Genomic DNA, 21,841 nt, shown 5'->3' on the forward strand with positions numbered 1-21,841 from the left:
GCGGGGTCAGGTATGATCTCCCAAAACCAACCATCTGCTCACACATTCATCAGGAAGTCATGGTTGAAAATGAAAGGAATAGAACATCTGAGGAAACTGGAAAGATGGCTGTTCCTGTACTGGACCAGGATTGTAGTCGGGGTCACAGAATAATTACATTTACTGCATTTACCAGACGCCCTTATCCAGAGTCAGTAGTTACAGGGACAGTCCCCCCCTGGAGACACTCAGGGTTAAGTGTCCTGCTCAGGGACACGATGGTAGTAAGTGGGGTTTGAACCCGGGTCTTCTGGTTAATAGGCGAGTGTGTTACCCGCTAGGCTACTACCACCCTAATAATTCAGACGTCCTCCAGCGAACATGAAAGGTCGAGGGTCAGAGCGTCCAGGGCACTTGACCTTCACCTTGTTCCATGTCTCTGGACTGAACATGATGTCCTTTCAGCACCCTGGACAGCATCTCTCAGCTTCAGGAACCGCAGTCCAATCGCCCCCGCCCCCCAGGCGAGGTTCCCATCACACGCAGTAAACGTTCCTTCTCCTTCCGCCAGAAACCCAGCCCTGGGTAGAACAGGGGATGTTCTCTCCATCTTCTCTCCTGCACTTTGAAGCTCCGCCAGTGAACGTTTGAAACTCAGGAGCCCGGCGAGTGTCGGTGGGGCCCGGGTGGCTCCGAGAACTTCTCTTCATGTTCCTCGCCGGGTTAAAAAAAGAACAGAACACCACCCGAGGTGAAGAGGAGAAACGTCCACTTCGCCCCAACTGCGCGTTGCGGTTGCTATAGGAACCCAGCGTGTAATTCCGGGAAGGAGGAGTTATTGGCATGATTGCTGGTGTAAAACGAGGACATACGGAAAGGCCGGAACTACGAAGTAACAACCAGAACCAGAAAACTGGTTCCCAGAAGGTGCACGTGTGGCGGTTTAGGCATCACTTCCTCGGAACAAAGAACAAACACATCAATAAGCGCATTTTAAAAAAAGGGGCTTTGCAGCGACGGTCCACCATCACCTTAACCTGCTGGAGGTGGGGGCCTTTATCAGCCGGCGCCAGATCCGAGTGGCGGGCGCCCGTGTGCACGGCGGCGTGATAAGGCCTGATTTCTGACATCCCGTAAGCCTCCAGGAGGGCGGCGGCTGGCTCCGGCGTCCCCCCCGCCGCGCTGGCTGTGCTTGTAATGAGAGAGATGAAAGAGACAGACGCGGGGGCGACCCCACGGAACCCCCCCCCCCCCGTCCCTTCATCTTCCTCAGCTCCGCCTCTTTCCGCGCAGCCCCACAGATGCTCGGGATTTCGAAACAAAGGCCGAGAGCAGCGAACACGAGCACCTTTCATTCACATCTCTCGCCGACCTTTAACCCCCATTTCACACGACCTGCTGAAGAGGGGTCATTATGGGCTGGGCGGGGCCACTTCACTGGAACAACTGTTTCTTTTATCGGCGATATCGGCCGGGCGCTGCTTCCCCCTGGTGGCAGGGTGTGAGAGGCGCAGAGAAAACATCAAGGAGACAAATAAAGACAATCAGATGGTTGAAACCTTTATGGTCCAGATCGGGTTAAACAGTAACAAAACATGAAGAAGTAATCAAGAAAGCATGTTCTAACAACGGCCATTCTGCCTTCACACCAGGCCCTGACTCTTCTTGGTGATCTTTGCCATGGTGTCCTGCAGCTGGCCAACCATTTCAACCATCAAACGAATGCCATCCTGCATGCTGCCCACGCCCTCCTGCTTCCAGGAGGACCGCAGCTCCTCGATCCAGCAGAGAAGACCGTCCAGGTCCTCCTGCACCTCCTTCTGACTGGCCAGTTCAGCCAGCAGGGCCTGCCTGGCGCAGACCTCGGCCTGGTAGGAGCTCTGCAGCTCAGCCAGCGACTTCTCGAGGCCGAGGATCTCCTCGCCACCCTGAGGGTGTCTCCTGTGGACCTCATCTTCTGGTAATAAAACGTTGGTGGGCACAGAGAGCACCTTCTCCTCCAGGAGGGCCTCCATGCGGCTGGAGATCTTCTGGAAGCGCTCCTGCAGGAAGCGGTGCAGCTGCTGCGTACACTGCCGGGCCGTCTGGGCCAGGTTCTGCTCGGGTTCCTGACCTGGAGACAGCTTCCTGAGGAACACCGACTCCACCACGACCAGCAGCTCATACAGGCAGTCCTGGAAGGCGCTGTGCAGCCTCATGGTGCACGTCTGCGGGGTGAAGCCAAAGAACTGTGCCTCGTACAGCTTCAGGGACTCAGTGGTCATGTGATCACCTGGCAGAGACAAACGGGCAGGTTTCTCACACAAAACAAGGACTTTTCAACTATTCCATGACCATGTGTTCTGTGCCAAAAAAAAATAAAAAATCACTAAATGTCAAATTTACCAGAGTGTTAAACTAAACTTCTGACAAAACTGAAAAGCTGAACTTAAACGACAGTAGAGTGGAGCCATCATGTCCGGGCGTAGATCATCAGCAGTAATTTACAGGACGACTGCGCCGGTTTTAAACATTCCTGGCTCGCTCTTCATCATACATTCATGCTTCAATCACTTTTCCACAACTTTATGTGTTTATTTGGAAGTCCAAAACTGGAAAATTCTCTTTTCAAATTCCACCCTCTCACCTACAAACCAGAAGACCACAAAGACCCAGGTTCGAACCCCACCTGAGCAGGACACTGAACCCTGAGTCTCCAGGGGGGCGGGGACTGTCCCCCTCTCTACTGTTTATTAGGGCGTCTGGTAAATAAATTATAAAGGGTCTACAGCCTTGATCTTCAGTCGTTATAAATAAAGCATATAGTAGCGATAATAACAATAAATAATAACAATAATAATCATCATCATCTTTACCGTCGCTCTCTTCTTCGCACTCTGCCATTTTCCAAACACCCCGCGCCTCTTCTTCTTCCTCGGTGTTGATTCCCGCCACGCCGAGTCTCGCCACGTCTCGCCGGCGCCACCTGGCGGCCGCCACCGCTACGGCGGCGCCATTTAAACAGGTCCGGTCGTGTCTGTTCTTTTATCGTCATGCATTTTCCTGCACGGTCCCTGTCACTCCTGGTTGTAAGTGGCGCTGGATGAGGGCGTATAGTCAATGTGTAACAGGTTTTATTATGTGGCATGTATAATTACTCAAATTATGTAAATATGTTGTATCTTGGTTTGGGGATATAATTGTAATAAAAAGGGCGGAACGTTTATGTTCTGCGTATTTATGGGAGAACATCCTCTGGCTAAAAGTAATCTTCCGTCCTTGCCTCCTCCCTTTTGCACTGAACGTACAGGACAGGTGAGACGCAGATAATTGCATGTGATTGTAAGGCCACATGCCGAAAATCCCAGAGTCTGCTTAATGGTAACTTGAAAGCACGTGGTAGCACTTTTTCTTAGTTTTATTGTCAGAATAAGAGGCACTCTGTTCCCGGAAGCAAGGAAACAAGAAATCCCACAACGCAGACCTCCAGCACCTACAAATGTAATACTGTGGCATGATGGGATGGCATGTATATGTGAATCATTCTTGATTAATTTGGCCTTCTTGCAGTAGAAACAGAGCATTTGGAATATCTTAGTATCCATTTCGCTGGAGTTATATATATATATATATATATAACAGAAGACTAAGAAACTATTTTAGAACGTAAACATGCGTTTTATTAGTTCTAGGTTGCACTTTCGGAAGTTGTTATGAGTCCACGTGGACGTATTAAAATTCGTTGTATTTCGTTTTATGTATTTTTCAAAAAGCAACGTTTAGAACGACGGAAATTGACACGGTGCCGTTTTCTTCCCGAACGCTGCTTATTAACAATATCCGAAAAATAATGTTTACTTGTCGTAGTTAAATAAAGCTGAGCAGGCATCTGCGCGGACGCCCGCTGAAGGACCCGGAAGCCCCTCGGCCGCCGCCTCGGTAAAGATGGCGTACCAGACCTTCCAGCAGGAGTACCTGCAGATTCCCGTGGTGACCAGGGCGTACACCACCGCCTGCGTGCTGACCACGGCCGCCGTGGTGAGTAGCTCGTCCGGGTAACGCGGTTCGATACAGTTCGGAGAACCATGGGTGGCGTGAGGTCACGCCGCTTCTCCACGTCACCCTGTCTGTGCCTACTGACCTCTGACCCCCGACCCTTGTCTGTTCCCCTGACTGACAGCAACTGGAGATCATCACCCCGTTCCAGCTCTACTTCAATCCGGACCTGATCCTCAACCGTTACCAGGTCGGCAGACCGACGAAACGTTCACAACATGGAACTTTAAAAGTTGTCGTGATGGGAAGTTCGGCTCTTAGTCTACTGTCATCTGTAGCCTCATATTTTAGCCTCATTTAAAGTGACACGGCGATGCGTGTCCTCTGTATTTAACCGTCACCCTTCGGGATTCGAACCGGCGACCTTCCGATTACGGGTCCTGCTTCCTGCTTGTGTTCAAACGAGGCTTCAAATAATAATGAACGAAGAGCCGACTGTGGCAGCCCTGAACCTGCCGTGATGATCTGCTTCCTGCTTCTTCTTCCAGGTATGGCGTCTCATCACCAACTTCTTGTTCTTCGGCCCGGTGGGCTTCAACTTCTTGTTCAACATGATCTTCTTGTATCCTTGGTCTGCTGGTGCGGTGAGGGTGTTGGTCGAGTGTTGGCGTTGGGTCCTTGACTCGCGCGTTTCAGGTACCGTTACTGCCGGATGCTCGAGGAAGGTTCCTTCAGGGGCCGGACGGCTGACTTTGTCTTCATGTTCCTGTTCGGCGGTCTCCTCATGACCGTATCCTTCTCACAAGCCGCTTCCTTCCTTTTTGTAGCGGAACTCCGTCGCGTTTTGTCCGCAGAACTTAATGACAGTTCAGATATTTGGAACTTTTGTGAGTCTGGTTTTCCTGGGCCAGGCGTTTACCATCATGCTGGTGTACGTCTGGAGCAGACGCAACCCCAACGTGCGCATGAACTTCTTCGGCCTGCTCAATTTCCAAGCCCCCTTCCTGCCGTGGGTGCTCATGGGCTTCTCGCTGCTCTTGGGCAACTCCATCATAGTGGATCTCCTGGGTAAGAGCTCCGCCCGGTTCCCCGCGGCCCACAGCGCTGCGCGCTCTGCCCTGTCTGAGGAACTCTGTCCTGGTTCGCTGCAGGCATCGCCGTGGGACACGTGTACTTCTTCCTGGAGGACGTCTTCCCCAACCAGCCAGGTGGCAGCAGGTGGCTGAAGACCCCCTCCATTCTGTGAGTGCTTCTGGAATTTTCATTTATTGCGGTGTTGTGAGGAGAGTAATGTGTGGGCGGAGTCGTCTACATGCCACGCCCACTGTGTGTTCACTGTACAGTTCTCACGTTCTTTAAATGGAACGTTGCTGTATGTACAGTAGAGGCCAAAAGTTTGGACACCTTCTCATTCAACGTGTTTTCTTTATGTTCATGACCATTTACGTTGGTAGATTCTCACTGAAGGCATCAGAACTATGAATGAACACATGTGGAGTTTTATAATTAACAAAAAAGGTGAAATAAGTGAAAACATGTTTTATATTCTAGTTTCTTTGCTCTGATTACTGCTTTACACACTCTTGGCGTTCTCTCGATGAGCTTCAAGAGGTCGTCACCTGAAATGCTTCTTCAACAGTCTTGAAGGAGTTCCCAGAGGTGTTTAGCACTTGTTGGTCCAGCTCACCCCAAACCATCTGGATTGGGTTCAGGTCCGGTGACTGTGGAGGCCAGGTCTCCACTTTGTGTTAAGTACAGAACTCCACATGTGTTCATTCATAGTTCTGATGCCTTCAGTGAGAATCTACCAACGTAAATGGTCATGAAGATAAAGAAAACACGTTGAATGAGAAGGTGTCAACCACAGGCCTGCACTGTATACTTTGCAAAACATAAAAGGGACATCAGTCTAAAGAGAGACTGTGTTGTGGATGTGGGCGATTGGCCACGGCCACTTTCTCGCGGCACGTCCCTGCTCATCTTGCGGTCGAGTTGGTCTGATTGACTGACTCCTTTCATTCTGCTCCGCAGCAAGATGCTGTTCGACACCCCGGAGGAAGACGCCAACTACAACCCTCTCCCAGAGGACCGGCCCGGCGGCTTCGCTTGGGGAGAAGGCCAGCGTCTGGGGGGCTAAGCTGTAGCCCCGCCCACTCTTACAGACTTTGGTTGGCGTCGTTTGCTGGGAGCACCGTCCCCAACTTGTTTCTCTCGTGCTGTATGAAGGACCGGCGCTGGCTGAGCTGTGTGTGTGAGAGCCTGTCGCTCTGACCGGGACGCAGGACGTGACCCCAGCGCACAGAACTGTCACGGCCACCAGCCTGAGGTCACTCAACACGGATGTCACCAGAACGTTGTCTTTTTTTTTTTTTTTTTTTTTTTTTTATGTAAAATGTGTATATCAAAATCTCTTTTGTTTTCATGAAATAACTGTTTTAATATAAATATATATATAAAAAAAAAATTCTAATTCTGAAGTTGGTAATGTGGTCTGAAACATGATGAATGTGTGACAATTGCAGATTCAAAAGAAATGCAGGAAATTAATAATTTTTTTTCATATATATATAAAACTGTGGTGAGAAACGGGCCAGAGGGACCCGACTCCCGTCAGTCTATGCCACGTCTGGCCCAACATCATCGTAGTCTTCACTCTCTGGACCTTCTGTCCCCACGTCATCGTAGTCTTCACTCTCTGGACCTTCTGTCCCCACGTCATCGTAGTCCTCTGTGGAGACACTGACCTGGTCCTGGTTCCCTGCTGGTTGTGTGCACTCATTCTCGATCGGTTTGACGTACTCCGGCAGGCTGTCCACGCTCTCGTACCCCTGACTGACTGTCAAGCAAAGAAAGTGTGAGAAAATGGACAGGTTGAGTTGAGGAGTCCCTTTATTTCACCGGGAGACGAGTGTATTATTTACCGGAATCCGAGTCTCTGGGCGGTAATGGCGGTCTCCCCTGCTCATCATCATCCTGTGTTCGGTGGTATGTGTTTGCACGAGACGTTCTCCGGTTGGCGTCTATATCCGTCCTGTTGGGTGGATTTATTAAATTAAGAACATTTAAGGACAATTTCGGCGCACCCAAGATATCAACATGCGGCACTTACTCTGCACACGTCCCGCTGTTTGTCCGGGGAATGCTGTTTGTTCGATACCATGCCGCTGTGTGAGTAGAGCACAAAGATTCACTGTCCACTCGAAAGATGATCTTCCGAATTCATATTTCTCCTCGGAGGATCTGAACCTGGGCCGCAGTTGAGAGCCGTGGGCCTAAATTTAAATATCCTGCAGAACCGGTTTCCTCGCTTTCCATAACCACCTAGTCCTGCTACCGAGCCCGGATTCGAACCCACAACTGTCTACTTACTCTGGTCCTTCAGAGGGCAGCTGTTCACTGTCATACTTTTAAAAGAGAAGTGAAAGTGGACCGATTGTCATTGTGAAACATTATGACACGGTGTAACGTGTCCTCTGTGTTTAACCATCACGCTTGGTGACAGTGGACACCATGACAGGCGCCCGGGGAGCAGCGTGTGGGGACGGGACCTTCATCAAGGGGACCTCGGTGGCAACCATGGCGGTTTGGGATTCGAACCGGCAACCTTCCGAATATGAGTCCACTTCCTTACCAGCTAGGCCACCACTGCCCCAAATCTGTTTCTGCCCGGTTCCGAACCGCCACTACCCTACAGAAACGGAGAAGACCTACCCTTCCTGATGATGCACTTGTTGATGATGACGAAAAGGAGGACGAGCAGCAGCGAGGTGGAGAACATCCCCACCACCACCCACAGCCAGAACAGGTCCCGCCAGACGGCCATCTGACCCGGGAAGAGAAAGAAACGTCCTGTCACTTCATGTCAAGCCACACGGAGAAGAAGAAGAAGAAGAGCTGGTGACACCCTGCGGGGGTTAAAACAGACGCTCATGCACTTGTTTTTCACTTCCTCTTCTGTGTCTCGCTCTGGCAAGTGTGCGAGATTCGGGCTTTATTTCTTCTGGTGGTGGAGGACGAACGGACAGTCGTACGTGCGGTGCGGTGCAGCGTCTGTCACGCCAGGGTGGCACCAGACCTCAAACGCAACACAGCTCTTTCCGTCGGGCTTTTTTATAAACCCTGCAGTTTCCTGCGGCACTTCACCCGTCCAACACGCAGTAAAGTGTGAAGGCTCATTCCTGGTTTTAATGAAATGGAGTTCTTCTGAAGAACCTCGGATGTCTCGGAATGCGGATGACTGCAGAAGATGCAGTAAAAACCATGAAGTGACTTCATTTTTACAGATTCTGCTTTGGAACAAGTGGTGACGTGTGGTGACGTTTTTCTGATATTAAAAACCACCCGGGACAAACGCTGACATCCAACAATGGACATATTTCAATATTAGATAAGAGGACAAAGTAAATCTTGAAAAAGTTGTGAAACCCGTCATGACAACATCATGCCTGACAATGTCATCATAGCGGATATTAAAAGTAAGTCAAGTAGATGGACGCGTGACAGCATGAAGATGCCTTACCCTCGGAACCCCGATTTAACGTGATGAGCTCAGGTCCCCTCAGAAAGTGACGAGACCATCTCTGGGTGAGAAGACGGCGCGCTCGTCCCCTGACTGGTGGCTTCCTGTCAGCCGCGTTTCAGGAAACTCCCAGACCATCTATCTCCATCGTGCCCTACTTCCTCTCACTAAATATCTTACTTTTATGGCATTTACACTCAGTAGTGACAGGGACAGTCCCCCTTGAGACAAAGTGTCCTGCTCAGGGACACGATGGTAGTAAGTGGGGTTCGAACCTGGGCCTTCAAACCGCAGTCTTATCCACTGGGCTGCTAACGATATCTTATTGAGGATGGGTCTCTGTGTGTCTTTCACTCAAACACACACACAGTCCTTTTACACTTTTTACTTTTACAGCAGCAGACATTTACATTTACGTCATTTACGTGACGTCCGTATCCAGAGCGACTTACAACGTGCTTCCATGTCACCATGGATGAAGTGGTCAGTTCTGGTTCACTAGGACCCCCAACTATGAAGACAATCTTTTTATTCACTCTGTTCTAGTTTCTATACAGAAGTCAGACAAGAAGAAGGTTACGAGTTCCTCTAAATATTCTCTAAAGAGGAAGGTCTTGAGCTGCCATGTGAAGGTGCTCAGTGATATTGTAGAGAAGGAACAAAAGTTGAGCAGGAAAGATTTTTGATGTGAGTTGAGAAGGAGAGTTGGTTGTCTATTGTTATTGTAGAAGGAGAGAGCTGTGAGTTGTCCAGGTAAATAGCAAGATCCTGATGTGGTGAAGAATCTGCTGGAATGAATATTGGGGCAGCGGTGGCCTAGCGCTTAAGGAAGCGGACCCGTAATCAGAAGGTTGCCGGTTTGAATCCCAATCCGCCAAGGTGCCACTGAGCAAAGCACCGTTCCCCACACACTGCTCCCCGGGCGCCTGTCATGGTGCCCACTGCTCACTCAGGTTGATGAGTTAAATGCAGAGGACACATTTCACTGTGTGCACCGTGTGCTGTGCTGCTGTGTATCACATGTGACAATCACTTCACTTCTATTAGTTCCGTTTTGGTATAGAATTGACTTTGAGACATGCAGAGATTTTGTAAGCAGAATGTAGATCTGAGGAAGGAAATGATGAGTTGTGTGTCGTCGGCATAGTAGTGGTAGGATAACCCATGTGAGGAAAATGACCTCACCAAGTGATCTCGTGTAGAGGGCCTAGTACTGAGCCTTGAGGGACACCAGTGGAGAGTCTACGTGAGACAGAGGTGGATCCTTTCAAAGTAATTTGGTAAGATTGTTCATCAAGGTAGGAATCAAACCACTGCCATGCTGAGCCCCGAATTCCAAGCCTCTTCAGGATAGACAAGAGAGTCTTGTGGTTAACTGTGTCGAATGCCGCAGAGAGGTCGAGAGGAATATGAACCGATGACAGTTTTGCCGATCTGGCCGCATGTAGCTTCTCAGAAACAGCCAGAAGGGCCGTCTCAGTAGAATGAGCTTTTCTGAAGCCAGATCCAGGAGGATCCTAACCAGAGACAATTTCTGTCCACAAGCTGCGATGCTTGTGAGCTGCTGACATTCATTACTGTTAACAGCGATTGCCATAACTACTGCACTACAGTGAACAATGTCACTTTATACCACGACACCACTCGCACCCCACATTCTAAATACTGCACTGCAGCATCTTGCTCTGGAATATTTTATTCTTCAACACTTATAAATACTAAACACACATGTTATTTTCTTACCCTTTAAATTGAATTATATGTATATGTATTTATGTAAACACGAGCCCAAGGATTAATGTGGTGTAATCATTCATAAATTTAGAAAAGAACAGTGTGTAGGCTGAAGGGCCTTGAACAACGTTATTACTTCCCGCAAACACACACAGACTGTTGTTTTAAAATAAAACGCTCCCCATACCAGCTGGCTCCAAAACGGTCCGTTAAAATAATCTGATAAAGAAACTAAAATAATGAAATAAAATAATAATCTCCATTTACATTGGCGCAAATGGTCCAGAAAGCGCCAGCGTGGTCGTGACGTCACACGCACCCCGAACGTCACCGCGTCGGCCCCGCCCTTGCCTCCCGGCGCATGCGCAATGCGCACTGTTTCTGTCCGGAGCGGCCTGCGTCGTCGGGCGCCCGCAGCTCTCTCCCGCACAGCCCGGTAACTGCGCTCAGCTCCGGGACGCGATGGCCGAACAGGCCCCGGGACCTCCCCGGCCGCCCCAGCACGACGGTAAGGCTTTACGGGGCGTGTGGAGCGGCGCCGTTCGGGTGTGGAGCGGCGCTCGGAGGCGGAGGCCTGCGGCGGGTGTCGGGTGCTGGTCTGCCCCTCTCTCTCTGCCTCTGGCCGGAGAGAGTCAGGGCGCAGGCGGGTCGGTGTGGGGGTGGTGGTTGGGTCGGGGTGGTTGTTCGCCTTCCACCCGTCGGATGCCGCACCTGGACCACCTGAACCTTGCGCTGACTGGCCGGTTCTGATTCGGCGTTCTGATTGGCTGCACCCTCTTCAGCACCTTTTGTTGCTGTGTTCTGAATGGCCAGTAGCTCTTCATCGCTGCGTGCTGATTGGTCAATGCACTCATCGTGCACATGTCACCAATGTTGATGAGTTTCCAGAAGATGGAGGTGCGAGATCTTTCAAACGTTCGTGTTTCACCATCACGTCTTGGATCAGTAGCCTGACCACACACACACACACACACACACACACACACACACCCACACACTGCTGTGCTTGCTGTTTTGGAGGAGTGAAGTTTTTCTTCTGACGTGTCGTCGTGCTGGAGGTGAGGCTCAGACGTGGTCACATGGCGTCCGTGTGCCGAGGCTGCTGGGATAAGCAGGTTTACAGGATGGCTGGTGGATCACATGACGCAGGAGAGTCCCAGCGGAAAACAGCGGCTCATTCAGTTTCCCCTCCAGATACGGAACCGACTCCCAACATGAATCTGTGGTGGATATTTCCACTTGAAAAATACCTCTGATGCCTGAGAACATGAATTATTCATGTCACGGTGCTGGTGGCTAATGTGGCCTTTCCTGTCCGCTGCCCAGGGGTCCTGCAGCAGCGGGTGGCGGCACTGGAACACGAGCGGGCGGAGATCCTGAAGCTCAAACAGCATCTGGAGGTGGAGTTCAACCAGAAAAGGGCAAGTTCAAGGAGATGTACCTGACAAAGGAAGGTGAGCTTCACCGCCGCTGTTTACTTAATTTTTAACCCGTGGGACACGCCCAGAACGCGCTCTAATGACCCGTGTCTCTAAACGTCCAGAGGAGCTGAAGAGGCAGGCCGCCCTGCTGGAGGCGTCCCAGGCGGAGCTGGGTCACGTGACCGTCCAGCTGGCCGAGGCCAGGGTGGAGATCGAGAAACATCAAGGCCATAGCCACCGTCTCTGAGAGCACCAAGCAGGAAGCCATTGACCAGGTGAAGCAGCAGTGGCAGGAGGAGGGTGGCGTCGCTGCAGGCCATCATGAAAGGTACCGACGCCACGCCCGGCCGCTCGGGAACGGCCTTTTACTTCACTGCGTGCCGTGGATGAAGCTCGGGGGTTCTGGCCGCTTCCGCAGATTCGGCGCAGGAGTACGAGGTGCGGTACCACCAGCGGCTGGAGCAGGAGCGCGCTCAGTGGGCGCAGTACCGCGAGAACGTGGAGCGCGAGGTCGCCGACCTACGCCGGCGCCTCTCTGAGGGCCAGGAAGAGGAAACCTGGAGAACGACATGAAGAAGGTCTGTTAAAGAATAAACTGAGGAGACATAGTGTGTTTGTGCTTGATTATTTGTGGCCCACAGGCTCAGGAGGACGCGGAGAAGCTGCGCTCCGTGGTGATGCCGATGGAGCAGGGAAATCGCTGCCCTGAAGGCCAAGCTGAGCACCTCAGAGGAGCGGGTGAAGGAGCTGGAGGCCTCCAAGGTATCCCGAGTGGTCACTTGCTCGCTTGAAAAGGACCTTCATGATGAAGAGTTTCGCACACTTAAATAATTGATCAGAATATATTTTCCCTATCGTCCCGCCCCTCGCCATACTCAGCTGTCAAGTGAAACCCCACTGTTGTATTAAAAATTTGAGTTATGAGATGTAAACATTTTTAAACGTTCTCATTGGAGAACAGTGGGCGGAGCTAAAAACTGTTCTGTGCCTGAGCAGCCAGCAGAATAACAATATTTTTCATAATCGACATCTCTGAGCTGGTATTGGTGCTGAAGGTACGTGTGATAAACCAATCTCCCGTTTCAGATGAAGGAGCTCAACCACGTTTTGGAGGCTGAGAAGTCGTGCCGCACCGACCTGGAGATGTACGTGGCTGTGCTCAATACCCAGAAGTCCGTTCTGCAGGAGGACGCCGAGAAGCTTCGTAAAGAACTCCACGAAGGCATGTCTGCATGTTACCTGTGCAGCGATTTATAAACATTTTTATTTGAACTGCAGGATTGGGGGCTTGTGGTGGCATAGAAACGGACCCGTAATCGAATCCTGAAGTGCCAAGGTTCCACTGAGGTGCCACTCAGTAAACTGTGATGGTTTGAAAGCAGAGGACACATATTGTTGTGTTCAGCATGTGCTGTGCTGCAGTGTTTCACAATGACAATCACGTCCTTTCACTTTACTTCACTTTGGTTATGTGGTCGTCTGTGGGTGTTTCCTCTTCCTTTTTTCAGATATTTGGTTGGTCTGAGTAATAAGCCATTTGTAGTGATGGTTGTGTAGGCGGTTTCAGAGTGGCTATTTTTTCTATGGCTGTTTATGTTTTGTATGTGGTGTGGTTATTTATTCTAGTGTTACGTGTTTGTATTGAAATTGTGTTTGTGGTTCGTGAGATGTTGTGATTGTCCTCACTTTATGTGCGTAGGACTGTGTTTCTTGTCCTCAGTAAGTTGTGTGTATTTGTTGTGTAAATGATGTGTGTTTGTGTGTATTTAAGGACTTGTTTACAGAGATTCTGTTTGTATGTATTGTGTAGTGTAACTATGTGTGTGAACTCACTTTGCTTGATTTATGTGTGTTTGTGGACGACTGTTTCTAGTCCTCAGTAAGTTGTGTGTGTTTGTGTGTATTTTGTAGAGTAACCGTGTGTGTCCACAGTTTGCTGAGTTGGACCTTGTTTATGGTCCTCATCCAGTTGTGTGTATCTGTAGTGTAAATGGTGTGTGTGTGTGTGTGTCCTCACTTTGCTGAGTTGGACCTTGTTTATGGTCCTCATCCAGTCGTGTGTATCTTTGTGTAAATGGTGTGTGTGTGTGTCCTCACTTTGCTGAGTTGGACCTTGTTTATGGTCCTCATCCAGTCGTGTGTATCTTTGTGTAATGGTGTGTGTGTGTTGTCCTCACTTTGCTGAGTTGGACCTTGTTTATGGTCCTCATCGAGTCGTGTGTATCTTTGTGCAAATGGTGTGTGTGTGTCCTCACTTTGCTGAGTTGGACCTTGTTTATGGTCCTCACGAGTAATATGTATCTGTAGTGTGAATGGTGTGTCTGTGTGTCCTCACTTTGCTGAGTTGGACCTTGTTTATGGTCCTCATCCAGTCGTGTGTTATCTTTGTGTAAATGGTGTGTGTGTGTGTCTCTGCACTTTGCTGAGTTGGACCTTGTTTATGGTCCTCACAGAGTTGTGTGTATCTTTGTGTAAATGGTGTGTGTGTGTGTGTCTCCGCACTTTGCTGAGTTGGACCTTGTTTATGGTCCTCATCCAGTCGTGTGTATCTTTGTGTAAATGGTGTGTGTGTGTCCTCACTTTGCTGAGTTGGACCTTGTTTATGGTCCTCACCGAGTAATATGTATCTGTAGTGTGAATGGTGTGTCTGTGTGTCCTCACTTTGCTGAGTTGGACCTTGTTTATGGTCCTCATCCAGTCGTGTGTATCTTTGTGTAAATGGTGTGTGTGTGTGTGTCTCCGCACTTTGCTGAATTGGACCTTGTTTATGGTCCTCATCCAGTCGTGTGTATCTTTGTGTAAATGGTGTGTGTGTGTGTGTGTCTCCGCACTTTGCTGAGTTGGACCTTGTTTATGGCCTCATCCAGTCGTGTGTATCTTTGTGTAAATGGTGTGTGTGTGTGTCCTCACTTTGCTGAGTTGGACCTTGTTTATGGTCCTCACCGAGTAATATGTATCTGTAGTGTGAATGGTGTGTCTGTGTCTCCTCACTTTGCTGAGTTGGACCTTGTTTATGGTCCTCATCCAGTCGTGTGTATCTTTGTGTAAATGGTGTGTGTGTGTGTCCTCAGTTTGCCACCTCCTGGAGATGGAACGTCAGCAGCACACGCAGCTGAAACACACATGGCAGCGTGCAAATGACCAGTTCTGGAGTCTCAGCGCCTGCTGATGAGGGACATGCAGCGGATGGAGAACGTGTTGACCTCGGAGCAGCTGCGGCAGGTGGAGGAGATGAAGAAACAGGACCAGGTGCTGAGTCCAGATCCGTCCGCGCTCTCGCCAGGTTTCCTGGATCTGTGTCTCAGCTTGATGTTAACGAGTCACGCTGCTCCTCAGGAGGAGGATGAGAAGGAACGGCTGAGCCAGGCCAAGGAGGAGAGCGAGGCTGAGGGGGCGGAGCACGCCGAGGCTGCGGAGGACTCGTTGATGGGTCTGTCCATGGACGAGGTGCGGCTCTGAATCTTAATAACGTCCACCTCCTGACCTCCTCAGAACGGCTTCACTGTCTCCTTCTTGTCCTCAGGCCCACACCGCCCACAGCCTCCACAGCTCCCTGCATTCGCTGGACGCCGACACCCCGGGGCCCCCAGACAGGGACGGCCTGCGCCGGGTGCAGTCCACGGACACGCTCGGTTCCGCGGGGGGTCTTCCTGCAGCCTCAAGGCCTCGGCGGGCGGAACCACAAGGCCCAGTCGGCCGGGCAGCTGGACGAGTCGGACTTCGGGCCGCTGGTGGGAGCGGACAGTGGGGGGCTCGACCTGGACACGGCCTCGGTCAGCTCCCTGCAGCCGGGCCACTTCCTGCTCACCAAGGACCAGGAGAAGGCCATCAAGGGCCATGACCCCGGAGCAGGAGGAGACGGCCTCGCTGCTGTCCAGCATCTCGCACGCCCCCGACAACGCCTTCCTGCCGCCGCCCGGCTACCGGCTGGTCAGCGAGACCGAGTGGAACCTGCTTGCAGCAGGAGGTACGGTTGCCGCTGGCTGGAGGGGTCAAATTCCAGAAAAGGAAGCTGGTCTCATTCAGGTCTGCTTGGCAGGTGAAGAACGCCGGCAGGAAGCTGGGCCGCCGCTGCGACATGTGCTCCAACTACGAGAAGCAGCTGCAGGTCATCCAGGGCCAGGAGGCGGAGACACGCGATCAGGGGGTAAGAGCCTGGAGCCTCGACCCGCGCGTCCAGGTTCCGTCCTGACCCCGGACTGTGACCCCCGCAGGTGAAGAAGCTCAGGCCATGCTGCGGCAGGCCAACGATCAACTGGAGAGAACCATGACCGAGAAGCAGGAGCTGGAGGATCAGGTCAAACAGAGCAGCGAGGACACGGCCACCAAGGTCCCCCTGCTGCCCCCCGACGCACGCCGATCCAACGTCCTCGGTCTGTCCCTGTGTTAACCGCTGCTCCGTCTCGTCCCCAGGTCTCCGCTTTGGGCCAGAAGGTTGAGGAGGCCGAATCTCTGCTGAGTTCCCTGCAGCAGACGTTCAGCCACGCCAAGAGGAGCAGCCAGGAGCAGATGGTGAGTCTGGAGTTTGACACCAAATGAAGCAGTACAGGGACGTGTGGTGACGCGCCGCGGTCCTCGCGCCTTTTCCGGCCAGGCGGTGCTGACCCAGTCGCGGGAGCAGGTGGCGGAGGAGGAGCTCGGCAGGCTGCAGAGGGACAACGAGAGCCTGCAGGGGAAACACCGGCTGCACCTGGCGCTGCTGCAGCAGCAGGACTTCCGCATGCAGTGCGTGGTGGAGGGTAGCCCCGCCCCGCTCGCTCGCTCGCCCCTTCGACGCCCGCCCGCCCGCCGCCGGGTCCTCACCGCCGCGTGTGTCTTCTCCGCAGGAGCTCCAGTCCCTGGTGCTGCAGTACCGGGAGGACGTGGTGTCCGCCCGCCACCGCGGCGGAGCACCTGGAGGAGAAGCTGAAGGCGGAGATCCTGTTCCTGAAGGAGCAGATCCAGGCGGAAGCAGTGTCTGAAGGAGAACCTGGAGGACACGCTGCTAGCTGGGAGATCTGAAGGGCTGCAAGGAGGAAATTGGTGGGTTTCTTGCTGAATGAGTTATTATAATGGCTGGAGAACGTCTGGTGTGATGTGGGTGGGACGTGTTACCTGGTGTAGTTGGTTTTCAGCTCGTCTCTCCTCTCTTCTGTCCTTCTCCCTGTTGGGTTGGTGGTTTTGGTTTCAGACATCCTGGAAGGTACGTCCTACTCTGTGTGTGTGTGTGTGTGTGTGGTGTGTGTGTGTGTGTGTCTCCGTGCATCATCACTCATCGTGAAGCAGCCATTTCACAGCCCAGAACCCGTAACCACCTGCTTCCGCTCCTCCTCGTAGCCCCCGCCCACCGCCTCTAATCGCCACGCTGCTCACCGTGATACGCCGCAGCCTGCCGAGTGCTGTGGTGTGAAATGTCCCTCTTCTCTCCCTGCAGCCTCGTTTTCCAGCCTGAAGACCGAGCTGGAGAGGGGTGAAAGTGGAGAAGGAGCAGGTAACGTCCGGCGTGTGTGTGTGTGTGTGTGTGTGTGTGTGTGAGGGAGTATTCCGCTCTGTAGCCGGATGTTTGTAACGTGTGTGTGTTACAGCTGGGGAGTAACTGTCGGAGAAGGTCCAGGCTGTGGATGGGCTGCAGACCCTGAAGGACAACCTTGAGGATCAGCTGAAGCAAGCGCTGTCCAGCAAGGTGAGTGTGTGTGTGTGTGTGTGGTGTGTTGTACATCCGCACCTATGGATTGCATGACCGTCTTTTTAATACTGTGTGTGTGTGTGTGTGTGTGTGGTTGTGTGGGTGGTGTGTGTGGGTGGTGTGTGTGTGTCTGTGTGCTGTTGTGTGTATTGTGTGGTGTGTGTTTTATTGTGTAATGTGGTGTGTGTGTGTGTGTGGGTCTGTGTGTGTGTATTGGTGTGTGGTGGTGGCGTGTCTGTGGTGTGTCTGGTGTGTTGTATGTGTGTGCGTGTCTGTGTGTGTTTGTAGGTGTGTGTGTTTGTGTGTGGTGTATTGGTGGTGTGTGTGTGTGTGTGGTGTTGGATGGTGGTGTCTGTGTCTGTGTGCTGTATTGTGTGGTGTGTCTGTGTGTTGTATTGGTGGTGTGGTGTGGCGTGTGCTGTGTGTGTCTGTTGTGTTGGTATTGTGGGTGTGTGTTTTATTGTGTGGTGTGTTTGTGGTGTGTATTGTGTGGTGTGTGTGTGTGTGTGTATTGTGTGTGTGTGGTGTGTGTTGTGTGTGTGTTTGTATTGTGTGGTGTGTGTTTTATTGTGTGTGTGCGTGTCTGTGTGTGTTGTATTGGTGGTGTGTTGTGTGTGCTGTATTGTGTGGTGTGTGTGTGGTGTGTGTTGTGTGCTGTATTGTGTGGTGTGTCTGTGTGTTGTATTGGTGTGTGTGTGCGTGTGTGTGTGTGCGGTGTCTGTGTGTGTCTGTGTGTTTATTGTGTGTGTGCGTGTCTGTGTGTGTTGTATGTGGTGTGTGTGTGGTGTGTGTTGTATTGTGTGGTGTGTGTGTGTCTGTGTGTTGTATTGTGTGGTGTGTCTGTGTGTTGTATTGTGTGTGTGTGTGTGTGTGTGTGTGTCTGTGTGTGTTGTTGTGTGTGTGTGTGTAGGCGACTCTGGAGACTCTGGTGTTTGACGAGAAGGATAAAGCCCAGCGGCTGCAGACGGAGTTGGACGTTAGTGAACAAGTTCAGCGGGACTTTGTCAAGCTGTCGCAGACCCTGCAGGTGAACACAAACCGCATGGAGGCCACGCCCCAAACTGTAACCTGCATGTCAGTAGTGGGTGGGGCCCGGAGATGTCCACAGGAAGTACCAGACTCTAGCAGCCACTTCCTGTTTCTCTCTGGTCACTTCTGGCAAGCGTGATATTAGTGAACAGTGACCTTTTATTAAACGTAATAAACCACTCAGACTGCACCCTGCCCCCGCCCTCTCAGGTGCAGCTGGAGCGAATACGTCAGGCCGAGTCCCTGGACCGGATCAAAGCCATTCTCAACGACACCAACCTAACCGACATCAGCCAGCTTCCGGAGACATGATGCCGCACCGCCCGGCTCCAGCCGCCCTCCATCGCGTCCTCATCGGCCGGGGGGGCGGGGCCTTGTGCTTTTTCTTTCCTCGTTCTAAGACAACTGTAGAAAGACGGCGTTGTGTAAAATAATCAGGGAGCCGGGACTGCGGGGACGGCGTCCCCTCGAGGCTACAGGAAGCTGCGTTGTAAATAAAGGAAGAACCGGAGAGCCGATTGGTGTTTGTAGGTGGGGGCGGAGCTAGTCTTTTTTGGTGTACTTCACTTTTCTGTCCTTCTCCGTCCCTCTGGACGGACCCTGTTCTCCGCTGATTTGTTTTCCCCGCCTTATCCTCCTCCTCCTAGCTGGAACTGGCCCCGCCCATCAGCGTGTGACCACGGCGTCCTCTGCAGCATGTGTACATAGCGTGTAAACAGAATATCTATTGCATCGATTAAGTTATAAGTAAGCTGTGTGTACGCCACGTCCTGTGCTCGTCTCGCTCCGCCCCCCCGTGTCCTCTCTGCGGCGGCAGGTCCAGGCGTACCGTACGGGCGGGGTTCTCTACTGTTCAAAATCCACTAAAGGAACACCGCATGTGTAAATATGTACTGTACATGTGCACACAGTACGTATGACCGGATCTGGTGTCTATGTCCGTGTGTGTTTGCACGGTACATATGATCGTGTGTGTGTGTGTGTGTGTGAATGAAAACCATACATATGACTGGATCTGGGTGTGCGTGCATGCACACACGTACATATGCTCTTGTGTGTGTGTGTGTGTGTGAGAGAGAGAGAGAGAACCGTACATATGAACTGATCTGTGTGTGTGTGTGTGAGAGAGAACCGTACATATGACCTGATCTGTGTGTGTGTGTGTGAGAGAGAACCGTACATATGACCTGATCTGTGTGTGTGTGTGTGAGAGAGAACCGTACATATGACCTGATCTGTGTGTGTGTGTGTGTGAGAGAGAACCGTACATATGACCTGATCTGTGTGTGTGTGAGTTAGTGAAAACCGTACATATGACCTGATCTGTGTGTGTGTGTGAGTGTGTGAGTGAGTGAGTAAGTACCGTACATATGACATGATCTCTCTCTGTGTTGTGTGTGTGAACACCGTACATATGACCTGATCTGTGTGTGTGTGTGTGTGAGTGAGTGAAAACCATACATATGACCTGATCTGTGTGTGTGAGTGAGTGAGTGAGTGAGTAAGTACCGTACATATGACATGATCTCTCTCTGTGTGTGTGTGTGTGTGTGAACACCGTACATATGACCTGGTGAGTGTGAGGGGGTTCTGCTCAGTTCCGGATCGCGGTGAATTGTTAACACATTACAGCCAGTCTGGCCCTGGATCACACTTCCAGGCAGCAGAGCTGGAGAACCTGCCTGCAGAAGCCACAGGAACATCTGAGAACCGTGTTCCTCTATCTGTTTAGTTTTATTTATTAATAAACCTGCTGCTACTCTGGACACTAATATCTCCAGCTGGGACCTGATCTGCTCTGGTCCTGTTCAGAGGACGTCTGCAGACGGGTCTTCCTGATGGAAGCTGTCCTGTAATTAAACGTCACTAATGTCCCCGTCCGCATGCCGTCACCCTCCCACCTTTCTATACTGTGCGGTGTACATATGTCTGTACATAAATCTAATAAATCAAACTGTACTTTCAGCTTCAGACTTTTCCTGAGCACCACACACACACACACAGGTTTCTAATTTATAATACACACATTATATTATTATTAGAGTAATATGCACAAACACACACAAAGGGGGGTTATGTACAAAAACCCTTTATTATCCAGGAGGGACGTATATTTATGGCTATAAAACTGGTCGATAGAAAAAGCAGCGTGGGCGTCGGCCCGGTAGTCTTGGTGGGATCAGAAGTTGAAATGGTTCTTTATGCCCTTGATCTGCTTCATCATGTCTGCGATGTGCTCGCCCCTGGCGGAGAGAGAGAGAGAACAGGGTCACTTACACTGACCCCCGACCTCCGGCGCCAGACGTCCCTGTCGACATGGGGCGCGGCTCCTGCTCTATCGTGTAGTAGTGAAGTGTGTGTCTGTGTGTGAGAGAGAGAGGTTCCTCACTGCTCCTTCAGAACCGTCTGAACACACTTCCTCTGCTGGGCATTAAGGGCGAGGCTGGACCGCGCCGGGGACACGTCCTTCCCCACCTGCTGTCTCTGGTACTCCATCTTCATGTTCACCTGAGACAGACGGACGGCGCGAGGGGGGTGAAACGGGGGGCGCGGCGTCCGCCCCGAGGCATGCTGGGAAGAAAAGCGCTCACCTGCTTGATGCCGTTGTCGAGGTGGCGGAGCTGCTCGCTGACGGTCTGCAGCTCCTTCCTCATGTCCTTCTCGCTGTCGGAGAGGACGGGCAGCTGGCTGCGCAGGGAGCCCAGCACCCGCTTCACCCTGAGCGCAGCGGGGGGGAGGGTGAGTCCGGACCGTGTGTGTGTGGTGTGTGTGTGTTCGGAACACTGACCGGTTCATGATGGCTTCCTGACGGTACTTGGCATCTTCGTACTTGTCAGCCAGCCGCTCCGCAGCTTCTCGCAGGCTCTTCCTGCAGCAGAAGAAGCCACGGCGCAGACGTATAACATCGAGACATCGTCATTCGTGGTGTTACTGAGAGACGATGGACACCTGTCCTCCCGGCACAGAGCCAGATCCTCCAGCTGCTGCTTCTTCTGACCGGTCAGCAGTTTGACCCTGTAAACACACGCCGGGAATGACCAACATGATCGGCGCTCGGGATCAGCGCGGCGGCGCCGGGTCCGTACCGCTTCTGCATCTCCTCGCGGGCCAGGTCCAGCTTGAGGACGTACTCCTCCCGGAAGACCTGCGTGGCCCTGCTGAGGAGCTGCAGGCACTCGGATGGCGAGGGGGCGGAGTCCTTATCTCCAGCCCTGGAACAACACGGCCCATGTTTCGATTATAACAAAGACCTAAACGCGTGAGGAGCACCGCCGCCGCCTCCTTACTTCAGAACGAGGGGGTTGGTGGAGGTGCGCGTCAAGATGGCGCGGATGTGCTGCTCGAACGAGTCGTCGGCCAATCCGCGCAGCGGAGAGCCTGCAGGCCCCGCCCCTGGGCGGGAGCACAGCAGAGGTGGGGAGGGGGGGCGAATGGAGCTCCTGGGAGAGAGAGAGAGAGAGAGAGAGGAGAGAGAGAGAGAGAGAGAGAGAGAGAGAGGAGAGAGAGAGAGAGGTTCAG

At 52.0% G+C, this 21,841-nt stretch overlaps 3 protein-coding genes and 1 pseudogene across 3 annotated transcripts; 2 read left to right on the forward strand and 2 right to left on the reverse strand.

The window, feature by feature from the left end:
* Positions 1-1,556: 1,556 nt before the first annotated feature.
* Positions 1,557-3,164, reverse strand: LOC114792951 (protein MIS12 homolog). Its single transcript, XM_028984498.1, has 2 exons — positions 2,835-3,164; positions 1,557-2,251 (listed from the first exon to the last, which is right to left on the reverse strand). Exons 1-2 carry the CDS (start codon positions 2,860-2,862, stop codon positions 1,623-1,625), a joined length of 657 nt encoding a protein of 218 aa, XP_028840331.1. The 5' UTR covers positions 2,863-3,164; the 3' UTR covers positions 1,557-1,622.
* LOC114792950 (derlin-2) lies at positions 2,980-6,123 on the forward strand. Its single transcript, XM_028984497.1, has 8 exons — positions 2,980-3,047; positions 3,826-3,996; positions 4,139-4,204; positions 4,503-4,576; positions 4,651-4,744; positions 4,827-5,022; positions 5,106-5,196; positions 5,986-6,123. The coding sequence occupies exons 1-8, from the start codon at positions 3,012-3,014 to the stop codon at positions 6,089-6,091; spliced, it is 834 nt and encodes a 277-aa protein (XP_028840330.1). The 5' UTR covers positions 2,980-3,011; the 3' UTR covers positions 6,092-6,123.
* A 4,436-nt stretch (positions 6,124-10,559) lies between these two features.
* LOC114792949 (rab GTPase-binding effector protein 1-like) lies at positions 10,560-18,868 on the forward strand (annotated as a pseudogene).
* A 1,558-nt stretch (positions 18,869-20,426) lies between these two features.
* On the reverse strand, positions 20,427-21,783 carry LOC114793036 (nuclear pore complex protein Nup88-like). Its single transcript, XM_028984632.1, has 7 exons — positions 21,610-21,783; positions 21,409-21,534; positions 21,272-21,337; positions 21,111-21,191; positions 20,914-21,040; positions 20,712-20,830; positions 20,427-20,565 (listed from the first exon to the last, which is right to left on the reverse strand). The coding sequence occupies exons 2-7, from the start codon at positions 21,417-21,419 to the stop codon at positions 20,502-20,504; spliced, it is 468 nt and encodes a 155-aa protein (XP_028840465.1). The 5' UTR covers positions 21,420-21,534; positions 21,610-21,783; the 3' UTR covers positions 20,427-20,501.
* Between the last annotated feature and the right edge of the window lie 58 nt (positions 21,784-21,841).

The sequence above is a fragment of the Denticeps clupeoides genome, chromosome 6 (genome assembly GCF_900700375.1).
Source record: "Denticeps clupeoides chromosome 6, fDenClu1.1, whole genome shotgun sequence".
Taxonomy (NCBI): domain Eukaryota; kingdom Metazoa; phylum Chordata; class Actinopteri; order Clupeiformes; family Denticipitidae; genus Denticeps; species Denticeps clupeoides.

Bases quoted from the DNA above. Each gene is read 5' to 3' on its own strand.
- LOC114792951 (XM_028984498.1), bottom strand. From the start codon at position 2,862: ATGGCAGAGTGCGAAGAAGAGAGCGACG. The intron at 2,252-2,834 runs GTAAAGATGATG...TGTCTCTGCCAG, and splicing joins GTGCGAAGAAGAGAGCGACG to GTGATCACATGACCACTGAG.
- LOC114792950 (XM_028984497.1), top strand. From the start codon at position 3,012: ATGCATTTTCCTGCACGGTCCCTGTCACTCCTGGTT. The intron at 3,997-4,138 runs GTGAGTAGCTCG...CCTGACTGACAG, and splicing joins TGCTGACCACGGCCGCCGTG to CAACTGGAGATCATCACCCC. The intron at 5,023-5,105 runs GTAAGAGCTCCG...GGTTCGCTGCAG, and splicing joins CATCATAGTGGATCTCCTGG to GCATCGCCGTGGGACACGTG.
- LOC114793036 (XM_028984632.1), bottom strand. The intron at 21,041-21,110 runs GTCAGTGTTCCG...CGCTGCGCTCAG, and splicing joins CAGGAAGCCATCATGAACCG to GGTGAAGCGGGTGCTGGGCT. The intron at 20,566-20,711 runs GTGAGGAACCTC...TCTCTCCGCCAG, and splicing joins CAGACGGTTCTGAAGGAGCA to GGGCGAGCACATCGCAGACA.